This window comes from Coregonus clupeaformis, chromosome 15 (genome assembly GCF_020615455.1).
Source record: "Coregonus clupeaformis isolate EN_2021a chromosome 15, ASM2061545v1, whole genome shotgun sequence".
NCBI lineage: Eukaryota > Metazoa > Chordata > Actinopteri > Salmoniformes > Salmonidae > Coregonus > Coregonus clupeaformis.
Genome location: NC_059206.1, coordinates 29,464,866 through 29,492,027, shown reverse-complemented (window position 1 = coordinate 29,492,027; position 27,162 = coordinate 29,464,866). Strand labels below are relative to the sequence as shown.

Below are 27,162 nucleotides of genomic sequence, written 5' to 3'. Positions count from 1 at the left end.
TGTGTGTGTGTGTGTGTGTAGTTTGCACATCTGCCAGTGTTTACAGACAATAGGCTCAGACAGAGGGCAACCTTGACTCCCACGTCCTGCACTCCCACATGGATCCGCTCATTAGGTCTGGTATCCCTCCCCGACTCGTCACCCGACTCGTCCTCCTTCAGCCTGTGGGCGACCGACTGGGCCGTCTTCACCATGTTCTTCAGCTCGTCTGGGTACGGTGTCGGATAGCGCTTCAGGTTGCCCTCCTAAAGAGACACGCACACATGAGAAAGGGAGAGAGAAACAAACAAAAAAACTGTGAACCAGGAGGGTTCCTCGACTAGGGGGTGGGGAGAGGGACTTGGGTGAGGGAGAGGGAGCAGATGGGCTCGGCTGCCAATGGAGGTGACACCACCACTCCTCAGTCAGACTGACAGCTTGAGAGGCGGTGTGCCTCTTCCCGGCAGGCCCGCCCTACCAGTCTGCTGGAGAGACACTGCAGCCAGACAGCTATATCGTGCCAGTGGGACATGTGGGAGACTGTGTGAGACTGTGTGAGACACCACAATTGGTTGAAAATAAATGATTCAGAACCTCCTCACTATGAGCTGCAGGCAGTTTCCATTTCAGTGTGAGAGAGTAGACATTGGACAACTGGACATTCTCTAGAGACACCGTACAGGCAGTAACATGCAGACACACACATCCCTCTTTAATACAAGGGAAAAGGGAAAGGCCATTTTGTGATGGGTAACGTGGCTGTAGCTTGAAGCCTTCTGATACATAAGGTGACTCAACAGACCTAGATTTTCCATTCTAACAGGAGATTGGAAAAAAACGTGCTTTTATACCAGAAAGCCCATTTGTAACCCTTGCCATAGTGTTTCAACAGCCTTGCCAACTTAGTAATGAGGACTGTGCAATGTGCGTAAGCAATGTGAGTACAGAGCAAGGTTATTTGACCCTCATTTTCATCGCACGCCAACTGGACCTCGTTTTTCATCTACTTTCATTAGCTGACATTTGCATAATGTCACCCTCTGACACTTTGTCATCTACACTAGCTACAATCTATAACACAGCGAGGAAAGAGGTCGTTTGTCTTTGCCGTGTGTGTATACAAGTGTGTGTTTGTAAGTGTGTGTGTCAGAGTGTGTGCATTTATGTATGTAAGCATGTGCGTCTCGCTGTCTGCAAGTGTGTGTGTATGTGAGGGCTGAGTACTGACCCGCGGAGGCGTCTCCCTCTCAGCCTTGTCCTCGTCACACTCGAAGGCCACCTGCGCCCGCTGCTTCCTCTGCTCCTCCCACAAAGAGGGGTTGAAGCTCTCACTGTCAGAGTTAGGGATGCCTGAGGAAGAGAGACACATACCACACGTCATCTTTCTAGCTGCGCAAACCTTTATGCAGCATTCCAATTACATTTGTTAAACATACATCTAGAGATAAAATAAAATAATTGAATAAAATGTTATGAAACCTTACCACAGTTATGTACCAATAATTAAAATATTCTCAGTTTTTTCCCCCAACAGATGGTATAGGGCCTTAAATGTATGTTTGTGGTATCAATACCACTTGATATACAAACATGGTTGTGTGAGTTAAGTTAATAGAGTATTGAAAATACAGGTGAGAATTCTGTTTGTTTTTGACAGCTCAGCTCAGTCATGATTTCCGGACCAGTTCTCTCTAAGCCTGGGTTGTGTTTTCCACTTCAGAGCAGTACAAAAGTTGTGTTGCTAGGAAACAGGTTAAGACTTTTTAATCTCACCCCCTCCTGAATCCATTTAGTTTCAATTTTGGAGATTTGCCTCTGTTCCCGGCAAACAATGAGAGCTTGTTTCAGGCCCAAAATGTTCAAAGCAAATACATTCCAATTAAGGGGCTGGCTAGATCTGGCGGGTGCCACAAAAACAAATTGGAAAGCAAAAGCAGTGAATTGTTAAAAGATTCACTATTTTCCCTCCAAGGGCTAGCACCTGTAAACTGCAGTATCCTCTCCCAACAGGAGGTCAGAGAGAGAGGAAGAGAGAGCAGCCATGCTAACCGATGTAACAGTAAATCTAGTGCCCAAGGTAACAGATGCAGAGAAGGATCATGTTTCTACCCCCTCCTTCTCAGATAAAGGAGATAACCATCCAAGACAATCACTTCCTGGTTGCCGGAATCACATGATCAAATGTATGATTGGAGGAAGATAAAGAATGAGAAGCAGATAATGAAATATGATCATTGTGGTAGCGATTACACTGGAAGTTTGGCACTGAAACAACACAGTCAGCCTGGAATTTAGTAGGATGTGACCGATCTCGATGGTGGCCCAGTTATTTTAATAATCACTGATCTGCCATATATAGACTAATGAAATAGGAGGGTAAACATGACATTTGTGTATCTAAACACATACTATATAGATCAGTGATTACCACAAGGAGAGATATATTGTAAAGATGTTTGAACAGGACCTAGCCCATAGATAGTAGGCCTTTGTATTAGTTTAAGACTCCAGATTGTCTAGTACTCACAGTCCTCTGTCCTGGTCTGCTGGGGGAACATGTAGTTGGTGAGAACCGTCTTGTGGGTCTCTGGATCCTCCTCCTTCTGCAGAGGGATGAGGGGCTTCGACTGTGGGGGAGGGGAGAGAGAACATAAGTGGTATAATAATACATATATCCCTATGGCTTCAGAAAACTCTCATGAAAATGTCTCTACAAATAATCGTTTATCAAATAAGCAAGGGAGAGAACAGTCATAGGAATCTTTCATCAATAGGTCTACATATTCACTGGTGGAAATCATCCATTTCATTTGGTTTCCAGGTACACTAAGGGCTTTGGACAGTAGCATTAGGAGATGATCAGAGCTCCATTTCCCTGGAGGAGGGCTAGTGTGGAAGGAGGAAATCCCTTCAGGCCTTCCTCCGCCTGGCTGACCTCAATCAGAGACATCCGGGTTGATTATTAAACACTGTAGTGTGTGTGTTTCTGTCTGTGTTGGGCACTCAAACCACAGTAGATAACAATCAATAAGGAGCCCAGCTGGCAGGAGCTAGCCCCCGTTCACATCATTACCACGCACTCCTAATTAAAACCCACTGGGGAAGAACTGGGCCTGTAATCACAAAGTGTGCCGATCTAGGATCAGGTCCGTCCTGTTTGACTAATTATGATCTGAAAGGCACAACTGATCCTAGATCAGCACCCCTACTACTCCAACGCTTTGTGAATATGGGCCCAGGGCTGCAATTACAACATCAACTCTTCTTAAGGGTTGTTCTGAAAAATTGGACTGCTGGACTAACGTGTCCATCCACCTATATTCAATCAAAACATGTCTCTTTGATTTAAGGAGAGCCTCTCTCTCTCTCTCTATGGTCTCTGGTCAAATCCTCTCAGCACAGCGAGTGGTCAGTGGCTGTTAGTTTGGGGCTTTGGAGAAAGGCCCCCTGTGCCATATGGTGTGTGGAATTAGATACCATGGAAGTGTTTTATTGGGTTTAAGCTGTGTTTTGATGGGTTGTACTCTGTCTAATGGGATTAGTCTGTGGCTGGCTGTCGGGAGCTGCGGGTTGCACAACTACACTTGGCCGCTCTCGAACCCCCGAAAAACACCCCAATGCCCCTGCTTTCCACAATGACCACCATTGTGTGTGTGAGGTCAGTAAGGATAACAGTGGGCGAAGCGATCAATGTCTCTCTGTCAGCACTGGCTGATTGTTAGGTATAAAATCATCACAAGAGACTGAATATACCGTAGCATGGTACCTATCTGGAGTTACTGTAGGGGTGCCAAATGTTTCATTACACCGTTTGAGGAGTGGAGAGACAAGAAAGTGCACTGCCGTCCACACGTTTGAGAGCAGCTCAGTGGCCACTCGTGTGTGTGTGTGTGTGTGTGTGTGTGTGTGTGTGTGTGTGTGTGTGTGTGTGCGTGTCAGATACTCAATTACAGCTCTCCCTCCCACTCATACCATTCTGATGACACTCGAGGGAGGCTATTGAAATAAGAGGGTCATAAAACAACAAGCACCTTGACGCTCCATACAAACAATGAGTAAGTTTACATGCAGACTAATAATTCGATATTAAACTGATTATGGCAGTAGGCAGATTATGCTATAGTCATGTAAACACTTTACTCTGCTTATCTTAATCGGCGTTAAGGTCAAAATCGAAGTAAGCATTCGCCGATTAAAACATCTGGTTTTCTGACCATTCTTTCTAATGATTAGGACATGTAAACACGTTAATCGGCGTTCCAGCTGTGTATTTGATCTGTGCATGTGCTAGCACCAGCTGAGCCTCCCTCTTTAGCGCAAATGAAGTGTGTTCGGAAAAACTAAATGTCTGTGTCTTAGAAGTTGTTTTCACATACAAACTTTATATGTTCGAACTCAGAATCAAATACCCTTCCCAATAATAACATGTTCACTGTGGTAGAACGTTTGTTTTGCTTGGTGATTTTCTGCATTTTCAGAGTGCCATCAGGTAGCCTGGTTTCAGATGTGTCCATGTAAACAGAATTATTAGGGAAATTGTTCTTCTTGCAAAGCATGTAAACGTTTTAATCAAACTATTATATTAATCTGACTAGCCACAGTAAATCACATTATTGTGTGCATGTAACCGCTCTCACTGAAGAGGTTTCCCTACCAGTAAAGAAATAAGCCTGTATGAAAAACAGAATGAAGCACTGAAAGCCCCATTGAGGACGTGAAAGCCAAGAGGCTGTGTACACACCTGGTTATCAGACAGCCACATAGCAGTCATCTGGGTAAGCTTGGTGAAGCTGTAGGGAAGGTTCCTCAACCTGGACAGAGAAACACAGAGAAAGTGTTATAGTAAAAGTCATGAAGCACATTAACGACCTGAGAAAGATATGGGACAGATCTCAACTGACAAATAAATGTAATGCGTAGCAAGTACGCAAGTTTACATTTGAGTAATATGTGTAGACAACTGTACTTTTACCAAAAGTCTAGTAAGTGTGAAGAGGCTCAGTCTAGAGCCCTGTTAGTTTTGTTTAGGAACTCAGTCTGGCTTTCAACTTACTGAGCCCCGTTTGTTTAGTTTCAAACCTAAAGATAGAGTTTGTAGATTGTTTGGGATTTGAACAAGGGTATAGAGGCACAACTAGTTGTCACGATACCAGGATTTTGACTTGAATAGAGTGTAATTTGATACATGACCATGTTTCTGTCTCCATAATGACTTTAACCACACTTTATTTGAGAGATACTGCTGTCCGATATTAAGAATGGCCCAAATCTTTGATTACCATGTCTAACATCTATAGGATAACTTTCTAAAGCGCACAGAGAATCAGATAAGCCTACAGTACATTTTGAACAGGTAGGAAACAGGTGTTGTGTCTCCAAGGCCAAAGTGGAGAGTGAAAAACGAGTGGTCCCAGGGTAATAAACAGGTCTCTTCCTCTCTATAAAAACTGGAGGATGGGAACTAAATTAGAGCAGGCTGCAGGGTTACTGCAGAGTCATGGTAAAATCTATTTAGTGCTGCTGGTAGCGAGTCGAGAGACCACGGCCAGTGTGTCTCTGTCTAGGGCCCTGCCTGGAAAAACACCTGGAAATATCCTCCATCAGGAAGGAATTGGCATTTTGTGAGTGTCTGAAATCAATCCACTTAATCTTCCTGGTCCAAATGTAGGCTTTAATTCCTGTATCATTATGCACCAATGATTAACTTTCAGGGTCTCAGGGAGTGTGTGTGTAAGTGTGTGCATGTGTGTACGTGTGCAAGGTGGGGTAATGCATTCTGATTCTGACATTATTTTCCTCTATTGTTGACACAATATTGCCCGTCTGTGTGCGAGTGTGTTTTTAGTGCCTTATATAATCCACTTTGGTGGCGGACGCAGCAGAGGGATCCAAGCGCTGGTTCCAATAAGCTGGATGGACATGTTTTACAAGGCACCATGTGGCAATGGTAGCGTGGCTTTTCACAACAAAGGGAGCAGCTGGGAAACTGCTGCCATTTTAACTACTGTGTTAAACTAGTCTGTTGACTTCTCGAGCGCTCCAATGAAACGCTCTGAGAACACCAGAAATAATTAATCATATTGACTTGACTGATGTTTATGGCAATAAGCAAGAAATAGAGTTACCATAATGCATCGTTGATTAAAGATTGGATGAGCAGTGTTTCCCCTAGGAATTGTTTTCGGCAGCAGTGGCGCAGTTTTAAAGCAAATTTCCTGCAATTCTAAAAATGTTGCCATGGCTTATGCAGTGATCTTGTGCTATCTATCTGAGTGAATGTTTTATTCTTCCTTACGGTCTAGTTTTTATTTTGGTCGTGGTTAGTTCTAAATGATAAAAATACACTGCTAAAAAAAATTAAGGGAACACTTAAACAACACAATGTAACTCCAAGTCAATCACACTTCTGTGAAATCAAACTGTCCACTTAGGAAGCAACACTGATTGACAATACATTTCACATGCTGTTGTGCAAATGGAATAGACAACAGGTGGAAATTATAGGCAATTAGCAAGACACCCCCAATAAAGGACTGGTTTTCAGGTGGTGACCACAGACCACTTCTCAGTTCCTATGCTTCCTGGCTGATGTTTTCGTCACTTTTGAATGCTGGCAGTGCTTTCATTCTAGTGGTAGCATGAGACGGAGTCTATAACCCACACAAGTGGCTCAGGTAGTGCAGCTCATCCAGGATGGCACATCAATGCGAGCTGTGGCAAGAAGGTTTGCTGTGTCTGTCAGCGTAGTGTCCAGAGCATGGAGGTGCTACCAGGAGACAGGCCAGTACATCAGGAGACGTGGAGGAGGCCATAGGAGGGCAACAACCCAGCAGCAGGACTGCTACCTCCGCCTTTGTGCAAGGAGGAGCAGGAGGAGCACTGCCAGAGCCCTGCAAAATGACCTCCAGCAGGCCACAAATGTGCATGTGTCTGCTAAAACGGTCAGAAACAGACTCCATGAGCGTGGTATGAGGGCCCGATGTCCACAGGTGGGGGTTGTGCTTACAGCCCAACACCGTGCAGGACGTTTGGCATTTGCCAGAGAACACCAAGATTGGCAAATTCGCCACTGGCGCCCTGTGCTCTTTTTTTTTTTCTTTTTTTTTTTTCACAGATGAAAGCAGGTTCACACTGAGCACATGTGACAGACGTGACAGAGTCTGGAGACGCCGTGGAGAACGTTCTGCTGCCTGCAACATCCTCCAGCATGACCGGTTTGGCGTGGGTCAGTCATGGTGTGGGGTGGCATTTCTTTGGGGGGCCGCACAGCCCTCCATGTGCTCGCCAGAGGTAGCCTGACTGCCATTAGGTACCGAGATGAGATCCTCAGACCCCTTGTGAGACCATATGCTGGTGCGGTTGGCCCTGGGTTCCTCCTAATGCAAGACAATGCTAGACCTCATGTGGCTGGAGTGTGTCAGCAGTTCCTGCAAGAGGAAGGCATTGATGCTATGGACTGGCCCGCCCGTTCCCCAGACCTGAATCCAATTGAGCACATCTGGGACATCATGTCTCGCTCCATCCACCAACGCCACGTTGCACCACAGACTGTCCAGGAGTTGGCGGATGCTTTAGTCCAGGTCTGGGAGGAGATCCCTCAGGAGACCATCCGCCACCTCATCAGGAGCATGCCCAGGCGTTGTAGGGAGGTCATACAGGCACGTGGAGGCCACACACACTACTGAGCCTCATTTTGACTTGTTTTAAGGACATTACATCAAAGTTGGATCAGCCTGTAGTGTGGTTTTCCACTTTAATTTTGAGGGTGACTCCAAATCCAGACCTCCATGGGTTGATACATCTGATTTCCATTGATAATTTTTGTGTAATTTTGTTGTCAGCACATTCAACTATGTAAAGAAAAAAGTATTTAATAAGATTATTTCATTCATTCAGATCTAGGATGTGTTATTTTAGTGTTCCCTTTATTTTTTTGAGCAGTGTATATTACTCCATTATCTTTTATACATACTTTATATCAGTGTGGCGGTAACAATTTAGCAGCGACGTCCAGGGCATAAAATGTACTTTTTGGTCCACCAGCCCAAATTATTATTTTTTTGCAAATATTACAGATGAGCATGCTTTTTAATGTTTCTAAAACAATGAAGAAGTAATGTGGTATATTGTTTAATTTCATTTTTTGTGAAGTGAGTCTTTTAACCAAAATATGAAAGATGAGACAAAAAATGTCACCTGCCCCTTTAAGGGTGGGAGGTTACCGTGGTAACATGACTAACGTTTGTGCCTGTGAGACTGACATGCTGACTAGACCGGGCACGCGTGTGTTGATTTTGTCCATCCACACAAGACGCAATCAGGACACGCAGGTTGAAATGCTCGCACTGTGGAGCCCTGACCACACGCCAACGTGGCTGGTGAAATAGACATCTTACCCGCCAATGCCAAAATCTACCTGCATTTGGCTGGTGGCGGGTATTCATTTTAGGCCCTGGGGGCATCCCGCCACTGCTAAATTAATATAGGGGAAACACTATGTGATGTTGTCAAGCTTTGGCTTTGCCAGTGTACCACATATACAGTAGATGTTCAACCACTTGTTTTATTCATAAACATCTACATTTTTGCTATAGTAAATAGTGTGTGCACAAATGTGTGAAGCCTCTTGCAGAGAGAGAGAGAGAATAGCCTCTCCTGCCGTGTATGTGACTCTTCATTCAACTCTGACAAATCTGTTACCTTACGCTGATAGTATTACAGATTAACTTGCAACCTACAGTATATGCCAATGTAGCCATATTTTCAACAATGTCTCTACACATTTGTTACCCTGTGTTATGTGATTCATGTTCCCCTGTATTAACTGGGATAAGGGGTGTAGCAGGGTGGAGATGGGGGTGAGACGGGGCAAAACAGGAGTAAAGGGGGGTGAGACGGGGCAAAACAGGAGTTCAGGGGGGTGAGACGGGGGCAAAAAACATTACAGGGGGGTGAGACGGGGCAAAACAGGAGTACATGGGGGTAAGACGGATGAGTTGCGCTAAACTAACCATAAGACCGTGTGATGAAGACAGCCAAACTTTGTAAATAAAAGAGGCACCATCAAATCTGGTCTCCTGCCTGTCTGGCTGCTCTTCAGATTGCATCAATAATCTGACTGGACCACAGACTGTACTGCAACGGAGCTGAAACTAGGACGAGAGAAAAGCGGAGACTCACTTGTTGTCGCTGAGATTGATGACCTTGAGCTTGGTCATGTCTCCCATCTCCTCAGGTAGAGACTCCAGCTTGTTGGAGTGCAGGAACAGCACGGTGGCATTCTTCCAGCTGCCCATCTGGGTGATGTGGGGAGGAGAGAGAGAGAGAGCGAGAGCAGGGGACATCAGCACACAGCTGGGGCACGCATTCATGTTCTATAAATAAGCACACATTAGCACAGTGTGCACACAATAACACCAACACCCACCGACACACACAGTGTTTGACCCCCATGCTCACCTCTGGGGGCAGCTGTGTGAGGAAGTTGTGGTCAGCGGCGAAGGTGCGTATGCTGACACACTGTCCGATGGAGGAGGGCAGAGCCTCGATCTCGTTAAAACTACAGTCCAGCTCATCCAGGGCTGCCAGCCTACAGAGAAAGAAGAGGAGGAGGAAGAAACAGGGGGAAAGGAGGAGGGCTTTTCATTTAGGCCAACTAAACAGAGTTTATGTGTCATTGATTCCAGAGGCATTTTTTCGCAAGGGCGAGAGAGTTTTATACCACAGTGGGGAAAGAGGGAAGTCCTAAAAAGGTATTTTTCCTGCTCGAACTAGCCAACATTCCTTGGAATCTTCTGACTAACTGTCAGGTGCCATAACTATCTAGGACTGCACTATACATATGACCCTCTATGAAGAAAAAAAAAGGAGAGAAAAAAAGAGTGAAAGATTATTCTGTGACTTGAAGACTTGCTGGAGAATAGAGGTTACTCTATATCCAAGACTCTTCCAAATCTGGTTCTCATTATTCTGTTTGGAGTTTGGCTCAGGAAAAAGCAAGCTAGCATTCTCTGAATATATCTGGGGTTGTTATTCCAGCATTCATTTAAAAATACATACTGTGCATAAATGACCTGAATTTAAGATAGAGTTGAGCCAGAGTTTTCCCTCCTGGAATCCAATGGGAGCTCTGGTGTTAAAATAAGGACAGGCACAATGATACATGATATCCTCTTAGATGGAGCAACAACAAACAAGATCAGGGCCATATTGGTATCTCAGAGAAGGAGTGCTGATCTAGGATCAGTTTAGCCTTTTAGATCATAATGAATATGACTATATGGACAGGGGGATCTGATCCTAGATCGGCACGCCTACTCTGAGATGCTTTGTGAATTCGGGCTCAGGCCTATATTCACGTTTTTAAAAATCAAATATTAATTGAAGTGGCTGGCCAAGGTCAGTTAGAATAGGTTTTATCAACTGCAGACAGGGCTCTAAAGTGCGACCATTTTGGTCGCATATGCTACTAAATATTTTTCTGTGCGAACTTACATTTTATTTTGGGAGCAACGTGCTCCTAGAAAGATAATCACCCAGATAATAATTGTTGTAATGATTAGGCTTCGTACCGTTGTTTTTACGTGCCCTAAAGATAAAAGTGAGCGCAGATTTGTTACCGTCATGGTTGCACCATTACTACATCGAAAACAGATTGTTTCTTGCACAAAACAGATAAAAAGATACACTATATATACACACAAAAGTATGTGGACACCACTTCAAATTAGTGGATTCTGCTATTTCAGCCACACCTGTTGCTGACAGGTGTATAAAATTGAGCACACAGCCATGCAATCTCCATAGACAAACATTGGCAGTAGAATGGCCTTACTGAAGAGCTCAGTGACTTTCAACGTGGCACCGTCATAGGACTTTTTGCTTTCCAATAAATCAGTTTGTCAAATTTCTGCCCTTCTAGAGCTGCCCCGGTCAACTGTAAGTGCTGTTATTGTGAAGTGGAAACGTTTAGAAGCAACTGTCCTCATTGTAACACTCACTACCAAGTTGTCTCTGGAAGCAACGTCAGCACAAGAAAAGTTTGTTGGGAGCTTCATGAAATAGGTTTCCATGGCCGAGCAGCCACACACAAGCCTAAGATCACCATGCGCAATGCCAAGCGTCGGCTGGAGTGACGTAAAGCTCGTCGCCATTGGACTATGGAGCAGTGGAAACGCGTTCTCTGGAGTGATGAATCACGCTTCACCATCTGGCAGTCTGACGGACGAATCTGGGTTTGGCGGATGCCAGGAGAACGCTACCTGCCCGAATACATAGTGCCAACTGTAAAGTTTGGTGGAGGAGTAATAATGGTCTGGGACTGTTTTTCATGGTTCAGGCTCCTTAGTTCCAGTGAAGGGAAATCTTAACGCTACAGCATATAATGACACTCTAGACAATTCTGTGCTTCCAATTTTGTGGCATCAGTTTGGGGAAGGCCCTTTCCTGTTTCAGCATGACAATGCCCCCGTGCACAAAGCCAGGTCCATACAGAAATGGTTTGTCAAGATCGGTGTGGAAGAACTTGAATGGCCTGCACAGAGCCCTGACCTCAACCCCATTGAACACCTTTTGGGATGAATTGGAATGCCGACTGCGAGCCAGGCCTAATCGCCCAACATCAGCGCCCGACCTCACTAATGCTCTTGGGGCTGAATGGAAGCAAGTCCCCGCAGCAATGTTCCAACATCTAGTGGAAAGCCTTCCCAGAAGAGTGGAGGCTGGTATAGCAGCAAAGGGGGGACCAACTCCATATTAATGTTCATAATTTTGGAATGAGATGTTCAAGGAGCAGGTGTACCGCGGGTAGACTGTTACCGATCTCGGCTCTATAGCAACTGAGTAAAGAGAGGAATCTGATTCCGCTTCTCAGAAGTCAAGACTAGGGACAAACAAGAGCGTAGGAAACCGACGATGATACAGATCAAAATATAAAGCAAATGTAATGAAATGTAAGATTAAATACATTGAATTAGTATGCTTTACAATCCTGGTCTGGGATTAAACCACGGTTCTCCTTGCAATCACATTCATAATCCCGCCCAGAAGCTTTTCCTAATCTGGGACTAGGAAATATAAGATAAAATACGGGTAATTGGCAATGTTGGGAAACAAAAATAACTCAAATGGACCAGAAGAAAAAAATATAAAAATTTGAACTCTAAAACATAGATAAACCATAAACCAAGTTGCCATTTTAAAACAGTTAATCTTGAAATACTAGTTGGCTACCACACAGAATATGTTGGTGGATTAAAATCAATTTGTCTCTCCATATGAATGATAACGTCTATAGTGAGAGGTCAGAGGTCAAGTGTTAACCCCCGCCTGTATTGATTGTGATACCAGGGGCGTATTCATTACGCCAATTCTGTTGCAAAACGTTTCTTAAACAGAAGCAAACGGAATGGGGAGGGACCTACCCGGCTTTGTCCTATAAAAACTTGTTTTAGTTGCAAAACTGTTTGGCTAATGATTACACACCTGGCAGCAGCAGTCGTCAACCACCAACAGCTGGCCTCCTCACCTGTCATAAATCGATGAGTGTTGGCTAAGCAGAATTAAACAGGGGCTTTAATCTGTCAATACGGTATTCGGAGGTTCCTTAGGTCAGGATTACCATTGTCCCCATCCACAATGGAGGAGCCAGGCTTAGATCACTCACCTATATAAAATCGGGACTAACGCCTCAATCACGAACATCAATCGTCTCATATCTGGCACGTGTGTAGAAACAGGGCGATGGGACAGGGGACTTAGGTCAATTAATCAAACCTAACCCTACATTGGTGAACTGTACTGCAGCGTACTGTGATATGTTTGAATGAGGATCAATGCAAACCTATCAGGGTGGATTTAGTTGTTTTAGACCTATGGCTTTAATAGTACTCACCCTCCGACGGAGTCTGGCAGATACATGAGCTGGTTCTCATCCACTTTCAGGGCGGTTAGTTTCTTCAGGGAGCCTGAGAGGGAAGGAACAGAGAGAAAGAGGGGAGTGGGAAAGAGAGAGAAGACAGCGAGAGGGGTGTTCGAGAGAGAGACGGAAGGAAGGAGTGTGAGAGAATAAGAGAGAGGTAGGAAGACAGAGAGAGAAAGATAAATAGTACATTAGGCTACAGCACACAGATTTTGATTCTGATTCTCAGCTGCATCACCAAAAGAGTAGTATCCATTAAAGTTATGCAACAGATTAATTCATACCACCATCAATACTGTCGATTGGGGCCTAATAAATTGCAGACTGAATCCAGCTGTATGCTTAGCTTTATCTTATTTGATGGGAAAGCAGAGTATGACCTGTATCTCTTTTTTTCAGAGTGACACCTCCAACATATCATACCAAAAGGCAGTGCTTACACTGCAGTAATTTAGCTGTGCCATGACAAAATCATTGCGCCACGCAAATAAAATATGGAACATGAAAAAAGAGTTATGCTGCAGTGCACTTTGAAGATGCTGGAACAGTCCACATTCACTTTTCCTCTGAAAACAAAACGAGTAATAAATAGAAAAGTCTGACAACACCATAGTAGAATTTCCAATTACCTAGTCGGCTTGTTGTGTGTTCTATGCGAGAGTAATATTCTATTTGAAGTGCATTCAAGTTGCGAGTGCCATAGGGAGGGAATTACCAGAATCGAATACAGGGGTACTCAACTCTTACCCTACGAGGTCCGGAGCCTACTGGTTTCTGTTCTACCTGATAATTAATTGCACACACCTGGTGTTCCAGGTCTAAATCAGTCCCTGATTAGAGGGGAACAATGAAAAAATGCAGTGGAACTGGCTTCGAGGTCCAGAGTTGAGTATCAGGGGAATGGGTGGTCTTCTGTAGCTCAATTGGTAGAGCATGGCGCTTGTAACGCCAGGGTAGTGGGTTCGATCCCCGGGACCAGCCATACGTAAAAATGTATGCACACATGACTGTAAGTCGCTTTGGATAAAAGCGTCTGCTAAATGGCATATTATTATTATTATATTATTAATATAGGCTGCAAAAATATGATACATTTATTTAGTAGACTAATCAAATTTACCAGCCACACCGGTTTACACTTTATATGGCCTGCGTATGGTCTAATGAACGAAAGCCTGAATGAATGTAATAATGAACTGATAATGAACTGAATTATCAAAAACAAACAGGCCTAACTGCTTGCACTCTACCACGTTGTTGTCCTTCCAAACTGGGGATTTCACTCGTGCAGCACTTGATTCCACGATGGTGTTGTAGCCTATTCCCTTATCATAACCTTTCTTTTTATTTCTCCGGTTAGGCCCACATTAGCCATTTTCGTGTGAGCTAGGCTATCCAGGGAAAGTAAAACTTGGCAACAAGTCATATTCTCACATGGGAAGAGCTCTACGTGTGGACAAATTATAACGTTTTAGCACCACACAAATAAGGGACAGTTCACGGCTCCACACACTCTCAATACGTTGGTGGCTGGTATAGCTCAGTTGGTAGAGCATGGCTCTTGCAACGCCAGGGTTGTGGGTTCGATTCCCACGGGGGACCAGTATGAAAAAATTTATGCACTCACTAACTGTAAGTCGCTCTGGATAAGAGCGTCTGCTAAATGTGTAAAATGGTAGCCTTATGTCTGCCTCGCCACTCACAGAATGGAATTCAACAACACAATGTAACACAACAAGCTCCTGGGTTTTTTTTTTAAGTGGAGGAGAGATTGACTTCATCAATACTTGTTTTTGTAAGAAGTGTTGACAGGCTGAATGCACCGAGGTGTCTGTTTATTCTCCTAGTACACAGCTCAGACACCCATGCATACCCCACATGACATTCCACCAAAGGTCTCTTCACAATCCCTTAGTCAAAAACAGACAATGGGAGGTGCACAGTACTACATAGAGCCATGGTTACATGGAATCTATTCCACATCAGAGAACTGATGCAAGCAGTAGAATCAGATTTAGAAAACAGATAAAAATACACCTTATGGAACAGCGGGGACTGTTAAAAGAGACACACACAGGCACAGACACACATACACATGATAAGACCTGCACTCTACACACACATACAGTGGGGGAAAAAAGTATTTAGTCAGCCACCAATTGTGCATGTCCTCCCACTTAAAAAGATGAGAGAGGCCTGTAATTTTCATCATAGGTACACGTCAACTATGACAGACAAAATGAGAAAAAAAATCCAGAAAATCACATTGTAGGATTTTTAATGAATTTATTAGCAAATTATGGTGGAAATAAGTATTTGGTCACCTACAAACAAGCAAGATTTCTGGCTCTCACAGACCTGTAACTTCTTCTTTAAGAGGCTCCTCTGTCCTCCACTCGTTACCTGTATTAATGGCATTAGCATCAAATAGCCCCCGCGATATGCAACTTTTCAGGGAAGTTAGGAACCAATATACACAAGCAGTCAGGAAAGCAAAGGCTAACTTTTTCAAACAGAAATTTGCATCCTGTAGCACTAACTCCAAAAAGTTTTGGGACACTGTAAAGTCCATGGAGAATAAGAGCACTTCCTCCCAGCTGCCCACTGCACTGAGGCTAGGAAACACTATCACCACCGATAAATCTACAATAATCGAGAATTTCAACAAGCATTTTGCTACAGCTGGCCATGCTTTCCATCTGGCTACCACTAACCCGGCCACCAACTCTGCACCCTCTGCTGCAACTTGCCCATGCCCCCCGCTTCTCCTTCACACAAATTCAGACAGTTGATGTTTTGAAAGCGCTGCAAAATCTGGACCCCTACAAATCAGCTGGGCTAGACAATCTGGACCCTTTCTTCCTAAAACTAGCCGCCAAATTGTCGCAACCCCTATTACTAGTCTGTTCAACCTCTCTTTCATAACGTCTGAGATCCCCAGAGATTGGAAAGCTGCCGCGGTCATCCCCCTCTTCAAAGGGGGTGACACTCTAGATCCAAACTGCTACAGACCTATATCCATCCTGCCCTGCCTTTCGAAAGTATTCGAAAGCCAAGTTAACAAACAGATCATCGACCATTTCGAATACCACCGTACCTTCTCCGCTATGCAATCCGGTTTCCGAGCTGGTCACGGGTGCACTTCAGCCACGCTCAAGGTCCTAAACGATATTATAACCGCGATTGATAATAGACAGTACTGTGCAGCCGTCTTCATCGACCTGGCCAAGGCTTTCGACTCTGTCAACCACCGCATTCTTATTGGCAGACTAAATAGCCTTGGTTTCTCAAATGACTGCCTCGCCTGGTTCACCAACTACTTCTCAGATAGAGTTCAGTGTGTCAAATCGGAGGGCCTGTTGTCTGGACCTATGGCAGTCTCTATGGGGGTGCCACAGGGTTCAATTCTTGGGCCGACACTTTTCTCCGTGTATATCAATGATGTCGCTCTTGCTGCTGGTGACTCTCAGATCCACCTCTACGCAGACGACACCATTTTGTATACATCTGGCCCTTCATTGGACACTGTGTTAACAAACCTCCAAACGAGCTTCAATGCCATACAACAATCCTTCAGTAGCCTTCAACTGCTCTTAAACACTAGTAAAACTAAATGCATGCTTTTCAATCGAACGCTGCTAGCACCCGCCCACCCGACTAGAATCACCACTCTCGACGGGTCTGACCTAGAGTATGTGGACAACTACAAATATCTAGGTGTCTGGTTAGACTGTAAACTCAACTTCCAGACTCACATAAAGAATCTCCAATCCAAAGTTAAATCTAGAATCGGCTTCCTATTTCGCAACAAAGCCTCCTTCACTCATGCTGCCAAACATGCCCTCGTAAAACTGACTATCCTACCGATCCTTGACTTCGGCGATGTCATTTACAAAATAGCCTCCAACACTCTACTCAGCAAATTGGATGTAGTCTATCACAGTGCCATCCGTTTTGTCTCCAAAGCCCCATACACTACCCACCACTGTGACCTGTACGCTCTTGTTGGCTGGTCCTCACTACATGTTCGTCGTCAAACCCACTGGCTCCAGGCCATCTATAAATCACTGCTAGGCAAATCCCCGCCCTATCTTAGCTCATTGGTCACCATAGCAGCACCCACCCGTAGTCTGCGCTCCAGCAGGTATATCTCACTGGTCATTCCCAAAGCCAACACCTCCTTTGGCCGCCATTCCTTCCAGTTCTCTGCTGCCAATGACTGGAACGAATTGCAAAAATCTCTGAAGCTGGAGACTCTTATCTCCCCCAATAACTTTAAGCATCAGTTGTCAGAGCACCTTACCGATCACTGCACCTGTACACAGCCCATCTGAAATTAGCCCACCCAACTACCTCATCCCTATATTGTTATTTAATTTGCTCTTTTGCACCCCAGTATCTCTATTTGCACATAATCTCTTGCACATCTAGCATTCCAGTGTTAATACTATTGTAATTATTCTGCACTATAGCCCATTTATTGCCTTACCTCCATAACTTGCTACATTTGCACACACTGTATATATATTTTCTGTTGTATTTTCTGACTTTATGTTTTTTTCTTTACCCCATATGTAACTCTGTGTTGTTTTTATTGCACTACTTTGCTTTATCTTGGCCAGGTCGCAGTTGTAAATGAGAACCTGTTCTCAACTGGCTTACCTGGTTAAATAAAGGTGAAATAAAAAAATAAAATAAAATAAAATAAAAAAAAACCTGTTTGAACTTGTTATCAGTATAAAAGACACCTGTCCACAACCTCAAACAGTCACACTCCAAACTCCACTATGGCCAAGACCAAAGAGCTGTCAAAGGACACCAGAAACAAAATTGTAGACCTGCACCAGGCTGGGAAGACTGAATCGGCAATAGGTAAGCAGCTTGGTTTGAAGAAATCAACTGTGGGAGCAATTATTAGGAAATGGAAGACATACAAGACCACTGATAATCTCCCTCGATCTGGGGCTCCATGCAAGATCTCACCCCGTGGGGTCAAAATGATCACAAGAACGGTGAGCAAAAATCCCAGAACCACACGGGGGGACCTAGTGAATGACCTGCAGAGAGCTGGGACCAAAGTAACAAAGCCTACCATCAGTAACACACTACGCCGCCAGGGACTCAAATCCTGCAGTGCCAGACATGTCCCCCTGCTTAAGCCAGTACATGTCCAGGCCCGTCTGAAGTTTGCTAGAGTGCATTTGGATGATATGGTCAGATGATATGGTCAGATGAAACCAAAATAGAACTTTTTGGTAAAAACTCAACTCGTCGTGTTTGGAGGACAAAGAATGCTGAGTTGCATCCAAAGAACACCATACCTACTGTGAAGCATGGGGGTGGAAACATCATGCTTTGGGGCTGTTTTTCTGCAAAGGGACCAGGACGACTGATCCGTGTAAAGGAAAGAATGAATGGGGCCATGTATCGTGAGATTTTGAGTGAAAACCTCCTGCATTGAAGATGAAACGTGGCTGGGTCTTTCAGCATGACAATGATCCCAAATACACCGCCCGGGCAACGAAGGAGTGGCTTCGTAAGAAGCATTTCAAGGTCCTGGAGTGGCCTAGCCAGTCTCCAGATCTCAACCCCATAGAAAATCTTTGGAGGGAGTTGAAAGTCCGTGTTGCCCAGCGACAGCCCCAAAACATCACTGCTCTAGAGGAGATCTGCATGGAGGAATGGGCCAAAATACCAGCAACAGTGTGTGAAAACCTTGTGAAGACTTTGTGAAAACGTTTGACCTGTGTCATTGCCAACAAAGGGTATATAACAAAGTATTGAGAAACTTTTGTTATTGACCAAATACTTATTTTCCACCATAATTTGCAAATAAATTCATTAAAAATCCTACAATGTGATTTTCTGGATTTTTTTCTTCTCAATTTGTCTGTCATAGTTGACGTGTACCTATGATTAAATTACAGGCCTCTCATCTTTTTAAGTGGGAGAACTTGCACAATCGGTGGCTGACTAAATACTTTTTTTCCCCACTGTACACATGGGTGTTGTATTGTATATGGGTGTATTAAATATGTGATAATTGAGTAGTGGCCTGAGGGAACACACTAAATGTATTGGGTAAAGTGTTATGAAATGTCATGTAATATATTAAACTGTATATAACTGCCTTAATGTTGCTGAACCCCAGGAAGGCAGCAGCTAATGGGGATCCTTAATAAATACAAATACATATTAGCCCAATAGGGTAAATGCAGATAAGCAACTCCATGCTTCATCCTATTTATTTATAGCCACAATGCTGCATCAGTTGGGCTACAGGTGATAATGCATATTGCTAATAGCATACCTGATCATATGGACCATGCATAGGCTATATGCATGGTCCAATATGTAAGGGATAATCAACGAGGAGCTATGCGTTCTCTGGAAAATGATGAACGACATGTAAGGTGTGTTCCACGATGTGCTAGCGGAGTGGAACTAGCCTTCCTCGGCGTTGCATTATTTTCCAGAGAATGCATAGAGCACGGAGTTGATTATCCCTTTTATGTAATGGCTATAATTTAACACATCTACTGCTAGAAATGTGCTCATTAGCCACTGAAGTAGCTAGCAAGTTTACTAGATAGCTACAGTAGTTGCCTTGGCAACAAAACAGACTTGCTAGTTTAGCTAATAAGCTTGCTATTATAAAAATCTAATTCAGAAATGCCAATGTTTTCAATTCGACTTCTGCTTTCAAAAGCAGCTCAAACTTGTAAGAATGAACTATCGCCATTGAATTCTACTGTGAAAATATACTGTGCGTTATAGGGAAATAATGCACGCTCTAGAATGCACTTCAAGCCAATCAGAATTCAACAGTGCCATGGTATAAGTGAAAATAATTTAAACAAATAATTTAACTAAAATGTTATTTGGCTAATTTCTGTAGGTGGAAACTACATTTTAGATGGTGTCAGCAAAATTGTATTTTAATTACTTCTGAAGTAGAATGTCCCCCCACTGCTACACATTTTTCCAGAGGAAATACTGCCAAGAGGGCTGCCGTGAACACATACAATGCATTCGGAAAGTATTCAGACCCCTTTACTTTTTCCACATTTTGTTACGTTACAGCCTTATTCTAAAAAGGATTCAAGTAATTTGTTCCTTATCAATCTACACACAATACCCCATAATGACAAAGTGAAAACAGGTTTTTATAAAGTTTTGCAAATGTAGAAATAAACAAAATAAATATTTACATAAGTATTCAGACCCTTTGCTATGAGACTTGAAATTGAGTTCAGGTGCATCCTGTTTCCATTGATCATCCTTAAGATGTTTCTACAACTTGATTGGAGTCCACCTGTGGTAAATTCAATTGAATGGACATGATTTGGAAAGGCACACACCTGTCTATATAAGGTCCCACAGTTGACAGTGCATGTCAGAGAAAAAACCAAGCCATGAGGTCGAATGAATTGTCCGTAGAGCTCTGAGACAGGATCGTGTCGAGGCACAGATTTGGGGAAGGATACCAAAAAATGTCTGCAGCATTGAAGCTCCCCTTGAACACAGTGGCCTCCATCATTCTTAAATGGAAGAAGTTGGGAACCACCAAGACTCTTCCTAGAGCTGGCCACCCAGCCAAATTTTGCAATCGGGGGAGAAGGGCCTTGGTCAGGGAGGTGACCAAGAACCCGATGGTCACCTTGACAGAGCTCCAGAGTCCCTCTGTGGAGATGGGAGAACCTTCCAGAAGAACAACTATCTCTGCAGCACTCCACAAATCAGGCCTTTATGGTAGAGTGGCCAGACGGAAGCCACTCCTCAGTAAAAGGTACATGACAGCCCGCTTGGAGTTTCCAAAAGGCACCTAAAGACTCTGACCATGAGAAACAAGATTCGCTAGTCTGATTAAACCAAGAATGAACTCTTTGGCCTGAATGCCAAGCGTCACGTCTGGAGGAAACCTGGCACCATCCCTACGGTGAAGCATGGTGGTGGTAGCATCATGCTGTGGGGATGTTTTTCAGCTGCAAGGACAGGGAGACTAGTCAGGATCAAGGGAAAGATGAAAGGCACAAAGGACAGAGAGATCCTTGATGAAAACCTGCTCCAGAGCGCTCAGGACCTCAGACTGGGGGCGAAGGTTCACCTTCCAACAGGAAAACGACCCTAAGCACATAGCCAACACAACGCAGGAGTGGCCCATCCAGAGACCGGACTTGAACCCGATCGAACATCATTCGAGAGACCTAAAAATAATTGTGCAGCGATGCTCCCCATCCAACCTGACAGAGCTTGAGAGGATCTGCAGAGAAGAATGGGAGAAACTCCTCAAATACAGGTGTGCCAAACTTGTAGCGTCATACCCAAGAAGACTTGAGGCTGTAATCGCTGCCAAGGGTGTTTCAACAAAGTACTGAGTAAAGGGTCTGAATACTTATACTACCGGTCAAAAGTTTGGACACACCTACTCATTCAAGGGTTTTTCTTTATTTTTACTATTTTTTACATTGTAGAATAATAGTGGACATCAAAACTATGAAATAACACATATGGAATCATGTATTAACCAAAAAAGTGTTAAACAAAATATATTTTATATTTGAGATTCTTCAAATAGCCACCCTTTGCCTTGATGGACAGCTTTGCACACTCTTGGCATTCTCTCAACCAGCTTCATGAGGTAGTCACCTGGAATGCATTTCAATTAACAGGTGTGCCTTCTTAAAAGTTAATTTGTGGAATTTCAGTTGTGTTGTGACAAGGTAGGGGGGTATACAGAAGATAGCCCTATTTGGTAAAAGACCAAGTCCATATTATGGCAAGAACAGCTCAAATAAGCAAAGAGAAACGAAAGTCCATCATTACTTTAAGACAACTTTGAAAGTGCAGTCGCAAAAACCATCAAGCGCTATGATGAAACTGGCTCACATGAGGACTGCCACAGGAATGGAAGACCCAAAGTTACCTCTGCTGCAGAGGATAAGTTCATTAGAGTTACCAGCCTCAGACATTGCAGCCCAAATAAAAGCTTCACAGAGTTCAAGTAACAGACACATCTCAACATCAACTGTTCAGAGGGGACTGTGTGAATCAGGCCTTCATGGTCGATTTGCTGCAAATACACCACTACTAAAGGACACCAATAAGAAGAAGAGACCTGCTTGGACCAAGAAACACGAGCAATGGACATTAGACCGGTGGAAATGTGTCCTCTGGTCTGGAGTCCAAATTTTAGATTTTTGGTTCCAACTGCTGTGTCTTTGTGAGATGCGGTGTGGGTGAACGGATGATCTCCGCATGTGTATTTCCCACTATAAAGCATGGAGGAGGAGGTGTTATGGTGTGGGGGTGCTTTGCTGGTGACACTGTCTGTTATTTATTTAGAATTCAAGGCACACTTAACCAGCATGGCTACCACAGCATTCTGCAGCGAAACGCCATCCCATCAGGTTTGGGCTTAGTGGGACTATCATTTGTTTTTCAACAGGACAATGACCCAACACACCTCCAGGCTGTGTAAGGGCTATTTTACCAAGAAGGAGAGTGATAGAGTGCTGCATCAGATGACCTGGCCTCCACAATCCCCCGACCTCAACCCAATTTAGATGGTTTGGGATGAGTCGGACGGCAGAGTGAAGGAAAAGCAGCCAACAAGTGCTAAGCATATGTGGGAACTCCTTCAAGACTGTTGGAAAAGCATTCCAGGTGAAGCTGGTTGAGAGAATACCAAGAGTGTGCAACGCTGTCATCAAGGCAAAGGGTGGCTATTTTGATTTGTTTAACACATTTTTGGTTACTACATGATTCCATATGTGTTATTTCATGGTTTTGATGTCTTCACTATTTTCTACAATGTAGAAAATAGTAACAATAAAGAAAAACCCTTGAATGAGTAGGTGTTCTAAAACTTTTGACTGGTACTGTAATTAATTTGCAAAAATGTCTAAAAACCTGTTTTGCTTTGTCATTATGGGTTATTTTGTGTAGATTGATGAGGGAAAAAAACAATTTATTCCGTTTTAGAATAAGGTTGTAACGTAACAAAATTTGTCAAGGGGTCTGAATACTTTTTGAAATGCTATCAGATATTCATACCATATCACCATATAAATGTGAATACAAAATGGAAGATGAAACAGAAAACAGCTTTGGGGAATAATCAATTTTCTGGAAGTCCACTTCTTCTATATGCACCCAATTCGCATACCGCCCCAACAGATTAACAGATGACGCAATCTTTATTGTAATCCACACAGCTCTCACCCACCTGGACAAAAGGAATGCCTATGTAAGAATGCTGTTTTCTCAGAAAATATTAAACTGTCAAGAGGAGTAAAACAAGGTTGTCCACTATCGGCATATCTATTTATTATGGCCATCGAAATGTTCGCTATTAACATCTGATCCAACAATAACATCAAGGGGCTAGAAATCCAGGGCTGAAATTAAAATTGAATTATGATAAGTGTATACTATATTACATATTGGATCATTAAAAAATACAACTTTTACATTACTGTGTAGTTTACCAATAAAATGGTCTGACGGTGAAGTGGACATACTAGGTATTCGAAAGAAAGAAATGATCTCCCTACAATAGATTTTAATAGAAAGTTAGCAAAAATAGATAAAATCTTGCTACCATGGAAAGGAAAATACCTATTTGTGGAAAAGTCACCCTGATTAACTCTTTAGTCATATCCCAGTTTACCTATATGCTTATGGCCCTGCCTACACCTAATTACTTTTTTTATTTTTTTATTATATGAGCAAAAAAGATTCCATTTTATTTGTAATGGCAAGCCAGACAAAATTAAACGGGCCTATTTATATAATGAATATGAACTCGGAGGGCAGAAATGATTAAATATTAAAGCATTAGACCTCTCACTAAAGGCTTCAGTCATACAAAAACTATACTTAAATCCAAACTGTTTTTTCTAGCAGATTAGTAAGAATGGCTCACCCTGTGTTCAAGAATGGCCTTTTTCCCTTTATTCAGATTACAACCTCTCATCTTCGGTTATTTGAAAATGAAATAATCTCTAAAATATCGCTATTTTTAAAACAAGCCATAGAAAGTTGGTTGCTATTTCAGTTTAATCCACCAGAAAAGACAGAACAAATATTTATCTCAAATATATCAATTGATAAAAAAAAATATATATATTTTGGGTATAATCTATTATATTATATCATAAATAGGACTGGTAGAGTTATGTCACATGCAGCTAACAAAAATATATGGAAATGTCTGCTCTATTCAAAATTATAACTAACTAATTGCAGCATTACCGCAAAAATGGAAGAGGCAAGTGGAAGGGGGAGAAGGTAAAGAACTTGTCTGTCAGCCCTATATTAAAGACCAAAATTGGTTAAAGAAAATTGTGATAAATATAAAAGTATACCAGTTTCATTTAAGGACCAAAAAATGGACAGCTGTGGCATAGATGTTGCAAAATAGTTGTGAAGACATTTTTGATGTACCGATTCCATTTAAATTATTATATACAATTCTTGCCACCAATAGAATGTTATATATATGGGGGATAAAACCATCCCAGCTCTGCAGATTTTGCTGTGAAGAGACAGAATCATTAAATCACTTGTTTGGTACTGCCCATATGTAGCTTGTTTTTGGTCGCAGGTTCAGGAATGGCTGAAGAATTACAACATTTACCTGGAGCTAACTCTGCAAATAGTACTGCTGGGTGATTTGAAAAGTCATAGTCAATCGATCAATAATATAATACTCTTAGCAAAACATTGTATCTTTAATTTACAGTCTGTAGAAACTATGAGACTAGAAAGGTTCAGGACTTTAGTGAAACATCACAGCACAGTTGAAAATGGCTAATAAAAAATGGTGTTCAGAGATAGATGGAAGGGGTTGAGGGGAGCTGAAAGGTGGGACTAAAATAAAAATAACAACAAAAACAAGATAACTAATGTAAAATATACTGTGTCCGTAAAATGTATATAGTATGTATAAGCTGGAAGTAGAAGCCTAAGTATTGTTGTCCATTAGTTTACTCCAATTAGGGGAGGGATGATAGGGTTAGGGGAAAATAATATATTAAAAATATATATTTACCAAAAAATATATGGGGGATTGGAAATGATGCAGACAATTACATTGATAGAAGCCACAATCTATCTGCAATATTGAAACTGACCCCCCCTCAAAAAAATTAATAAAATAATAATAATAATGCAGTTCATTGACTACAGCTCAGCAATCAACACCATAGTCCCCTTCAAGCTAAGGACCCTGGGATAGAACCTATCCCTCTGCAACTGGATCCTGGACTTCCTGACGGGCCGCCCCCAGGCGGTGCGGGTAGGCAACAACACATCTGCCACGCTGACCCTCAACACGGGGGCCCTCAGGGGTGTTTAGTCCCACCCTGTACTTCCTGTGTACCCACAACTGTGTGGCCACGCACAACTCCAACACCATCATCGAGTTTGCTGACGACACAACGGTGTTAGGACTGATCACCGACGACAATGAGGCAGCCTATAGGGAGGAGGTCAGAGACCTAGAAATGTGGTGCCAGGACAACAACCTCTTCCTCAACGTCTGCAAGACAAAGGAGCTGATCGTTGTCAACAGGAAACAGAGGGGCGAGCACGCCCCCATCCACATTGATGGGGCTGTAGTGGAGCGGGTACAGTTCCTCAGTGTCTACATCACTAAGGAATTAACATGGTCCACACACCCACATAGTTGTGAAGAGGGCACGCCAGTGCCTCCTCCCCTTCAGGAGGCTGAAAAGATTTGGAATGGCCCCTCAGATCCTCAAAATGTTCTACAGCTGGCACATTGAGAGCATCTTGACTGGCTGCATCACCGCTTGGTATAGTAACTGCAAGGCATCCGACCGCAAGGCACTACAGATGCTGGTGAGTACGGCCCAGTACATCACTGGGGCCAAGCTCCCTGCCATCCAGGACCTCTATACCAGGTGGTGTCAAAGGAAGGCCCAACATTTTTTTCAAAGACCCCAGCCACCCAAGCCATAGACTGTTCTCTTTTCTACCGCACAGCAAGCGGTACCAGTGCACCAAGTCTGGAACCAACAGGCTCCTGAACAGCTTCTACCCCAAGCCATAAGACTGCTAAACAAGACTGCTAAATAGCTAACCAAATGGATACTCAGACTACCTTTTTTGCACTAACTCTCTTGCACTGACTCTATGCGCTCACCCTTACACTGACACCCCAACACACACATACACTACATATGCCCACACACACATAACATGCGCACACATGCATACTGACGCCACACACACACACACTACCTCAATTACCTCGTACCCCTGCACATCGACACGGTACCGTTGCTCCCTGTACATAGTCATGTTCTTTTTTACTCATTGTTATTTGTTATTCACTGTGCATTTATTCCTTGTGTCACTATTTCTATTTTTTATTTTATTTTTATCTTTAACTCTGCATTGTTGGAAAAGGACACGTAAGTAAGCATTTCACTGTTAGTCTACACCATGTGACAAATGTTATTTGAGTCATTCATTCCAGAAGGAAATCCTAATACAGCCAATATTTCTCTTCACCTCAAAATAACAACCGAGCTGTTCATTAGACACACAATGGCTGGCACGGCATATGCACTGGCCCTATGTCTGGTCACTGGGCTACGTCAAACAGCCTTTATCATGTTGTAAAGAGATGGGCACTTTGTGTTTGTGTGTGTGTTTGTGTCTGTCTGTGTGGGTATGTGTGTCTGTATTTGTGCCAGTCTGTGTGTCTGCATTTGTGCCAGTCTGTATGTGTGTGTGCGTGTGTATGCAGCCGCTCACCTATAGATCCGGGCAGCTGTGTGAGTGCATTATTAGAGAGCAGTAGGTCCTGCAGGCTCTCACAGCCACAAATCTGCTCGTCCACTATCTCCAGGTTGTTCTTGGACACATCCAGGTAGGACAGCTGCTTCAGAGTGCCCAGCATCTGGAGATCACACACAGGTATGAATACAAACACACAGGGGTACATACACGCACACACGCACACGCACACACACACACACACATGTGCGCACATACACACACACACACACACACACACACACACAGAATCCTTTATTAAATTACGTTCCATTGAGATAGTAACGTCTTTTGTGTCTTTTTCCTTTCTAGATATTGTTTACTGTTTTTGACAAATCTCTCAAAGGTTCCCTTGAAAGTACAAATGGGGTTAGATTAGCACTAGGCTATATCTAGGACATTGATCTCTACTGAAATGAGAAACGGGGAGGATTGAGGCAAGAGGGGCCGGGCTG

General features: G+C 43.3%; 1 protein-coding gene across 3 annotated transcripts in view; it reads right to left on the bottom strand.

Annotated features, from left to right (window-relative positions):
- LOC121582614 (erbin) overlaps positions 1 to 27,162 on the bottom strand; it is a 147,481-nt gene that overhangs the window by 15,999 nt on the left and 104,320 nt on the right. For all 3 annotated transcript variants that reach the window (XM_045225095.1, XM_041898542.2, XM_045225096.1), the window contains exons 10-17: positions 26,687 to 26,831; positions 12,872 to 12,944; positions 9,439 to 9,568; positions 9,160 to 9,275; positions 4,721 to 4,790; positions 2,507 to 2,606; positions 1,208 to 1,329; positions 72 to 245 (exon numbers count right to left, since the gene is read on the bottom strand). In XM_045225095.1, coding sequence (XP_045081030.1) covers positions 72 to 245; positions 1,208 to 1,329; positions 2,507 to 2,606; positions 4,721 to 4,790; positions 9,160 to 9,275; positions 9,439 to 9,568; positions 12,872 to 12,944; positions 26,687 to 26,831 — 930 coding nt within the window. The remainder of the gene's footprint in view (positions 1 to 71; positions 246 to 1,207; positions 1,330 to 2,506; positions 2,607 to 4,720; positions 4,791 to 9,159; positions 9,276 to 9,438; positions 9,569 to 12,871; positions 12,945 to 26,686; positions 26,832 to 27,162) is intronic.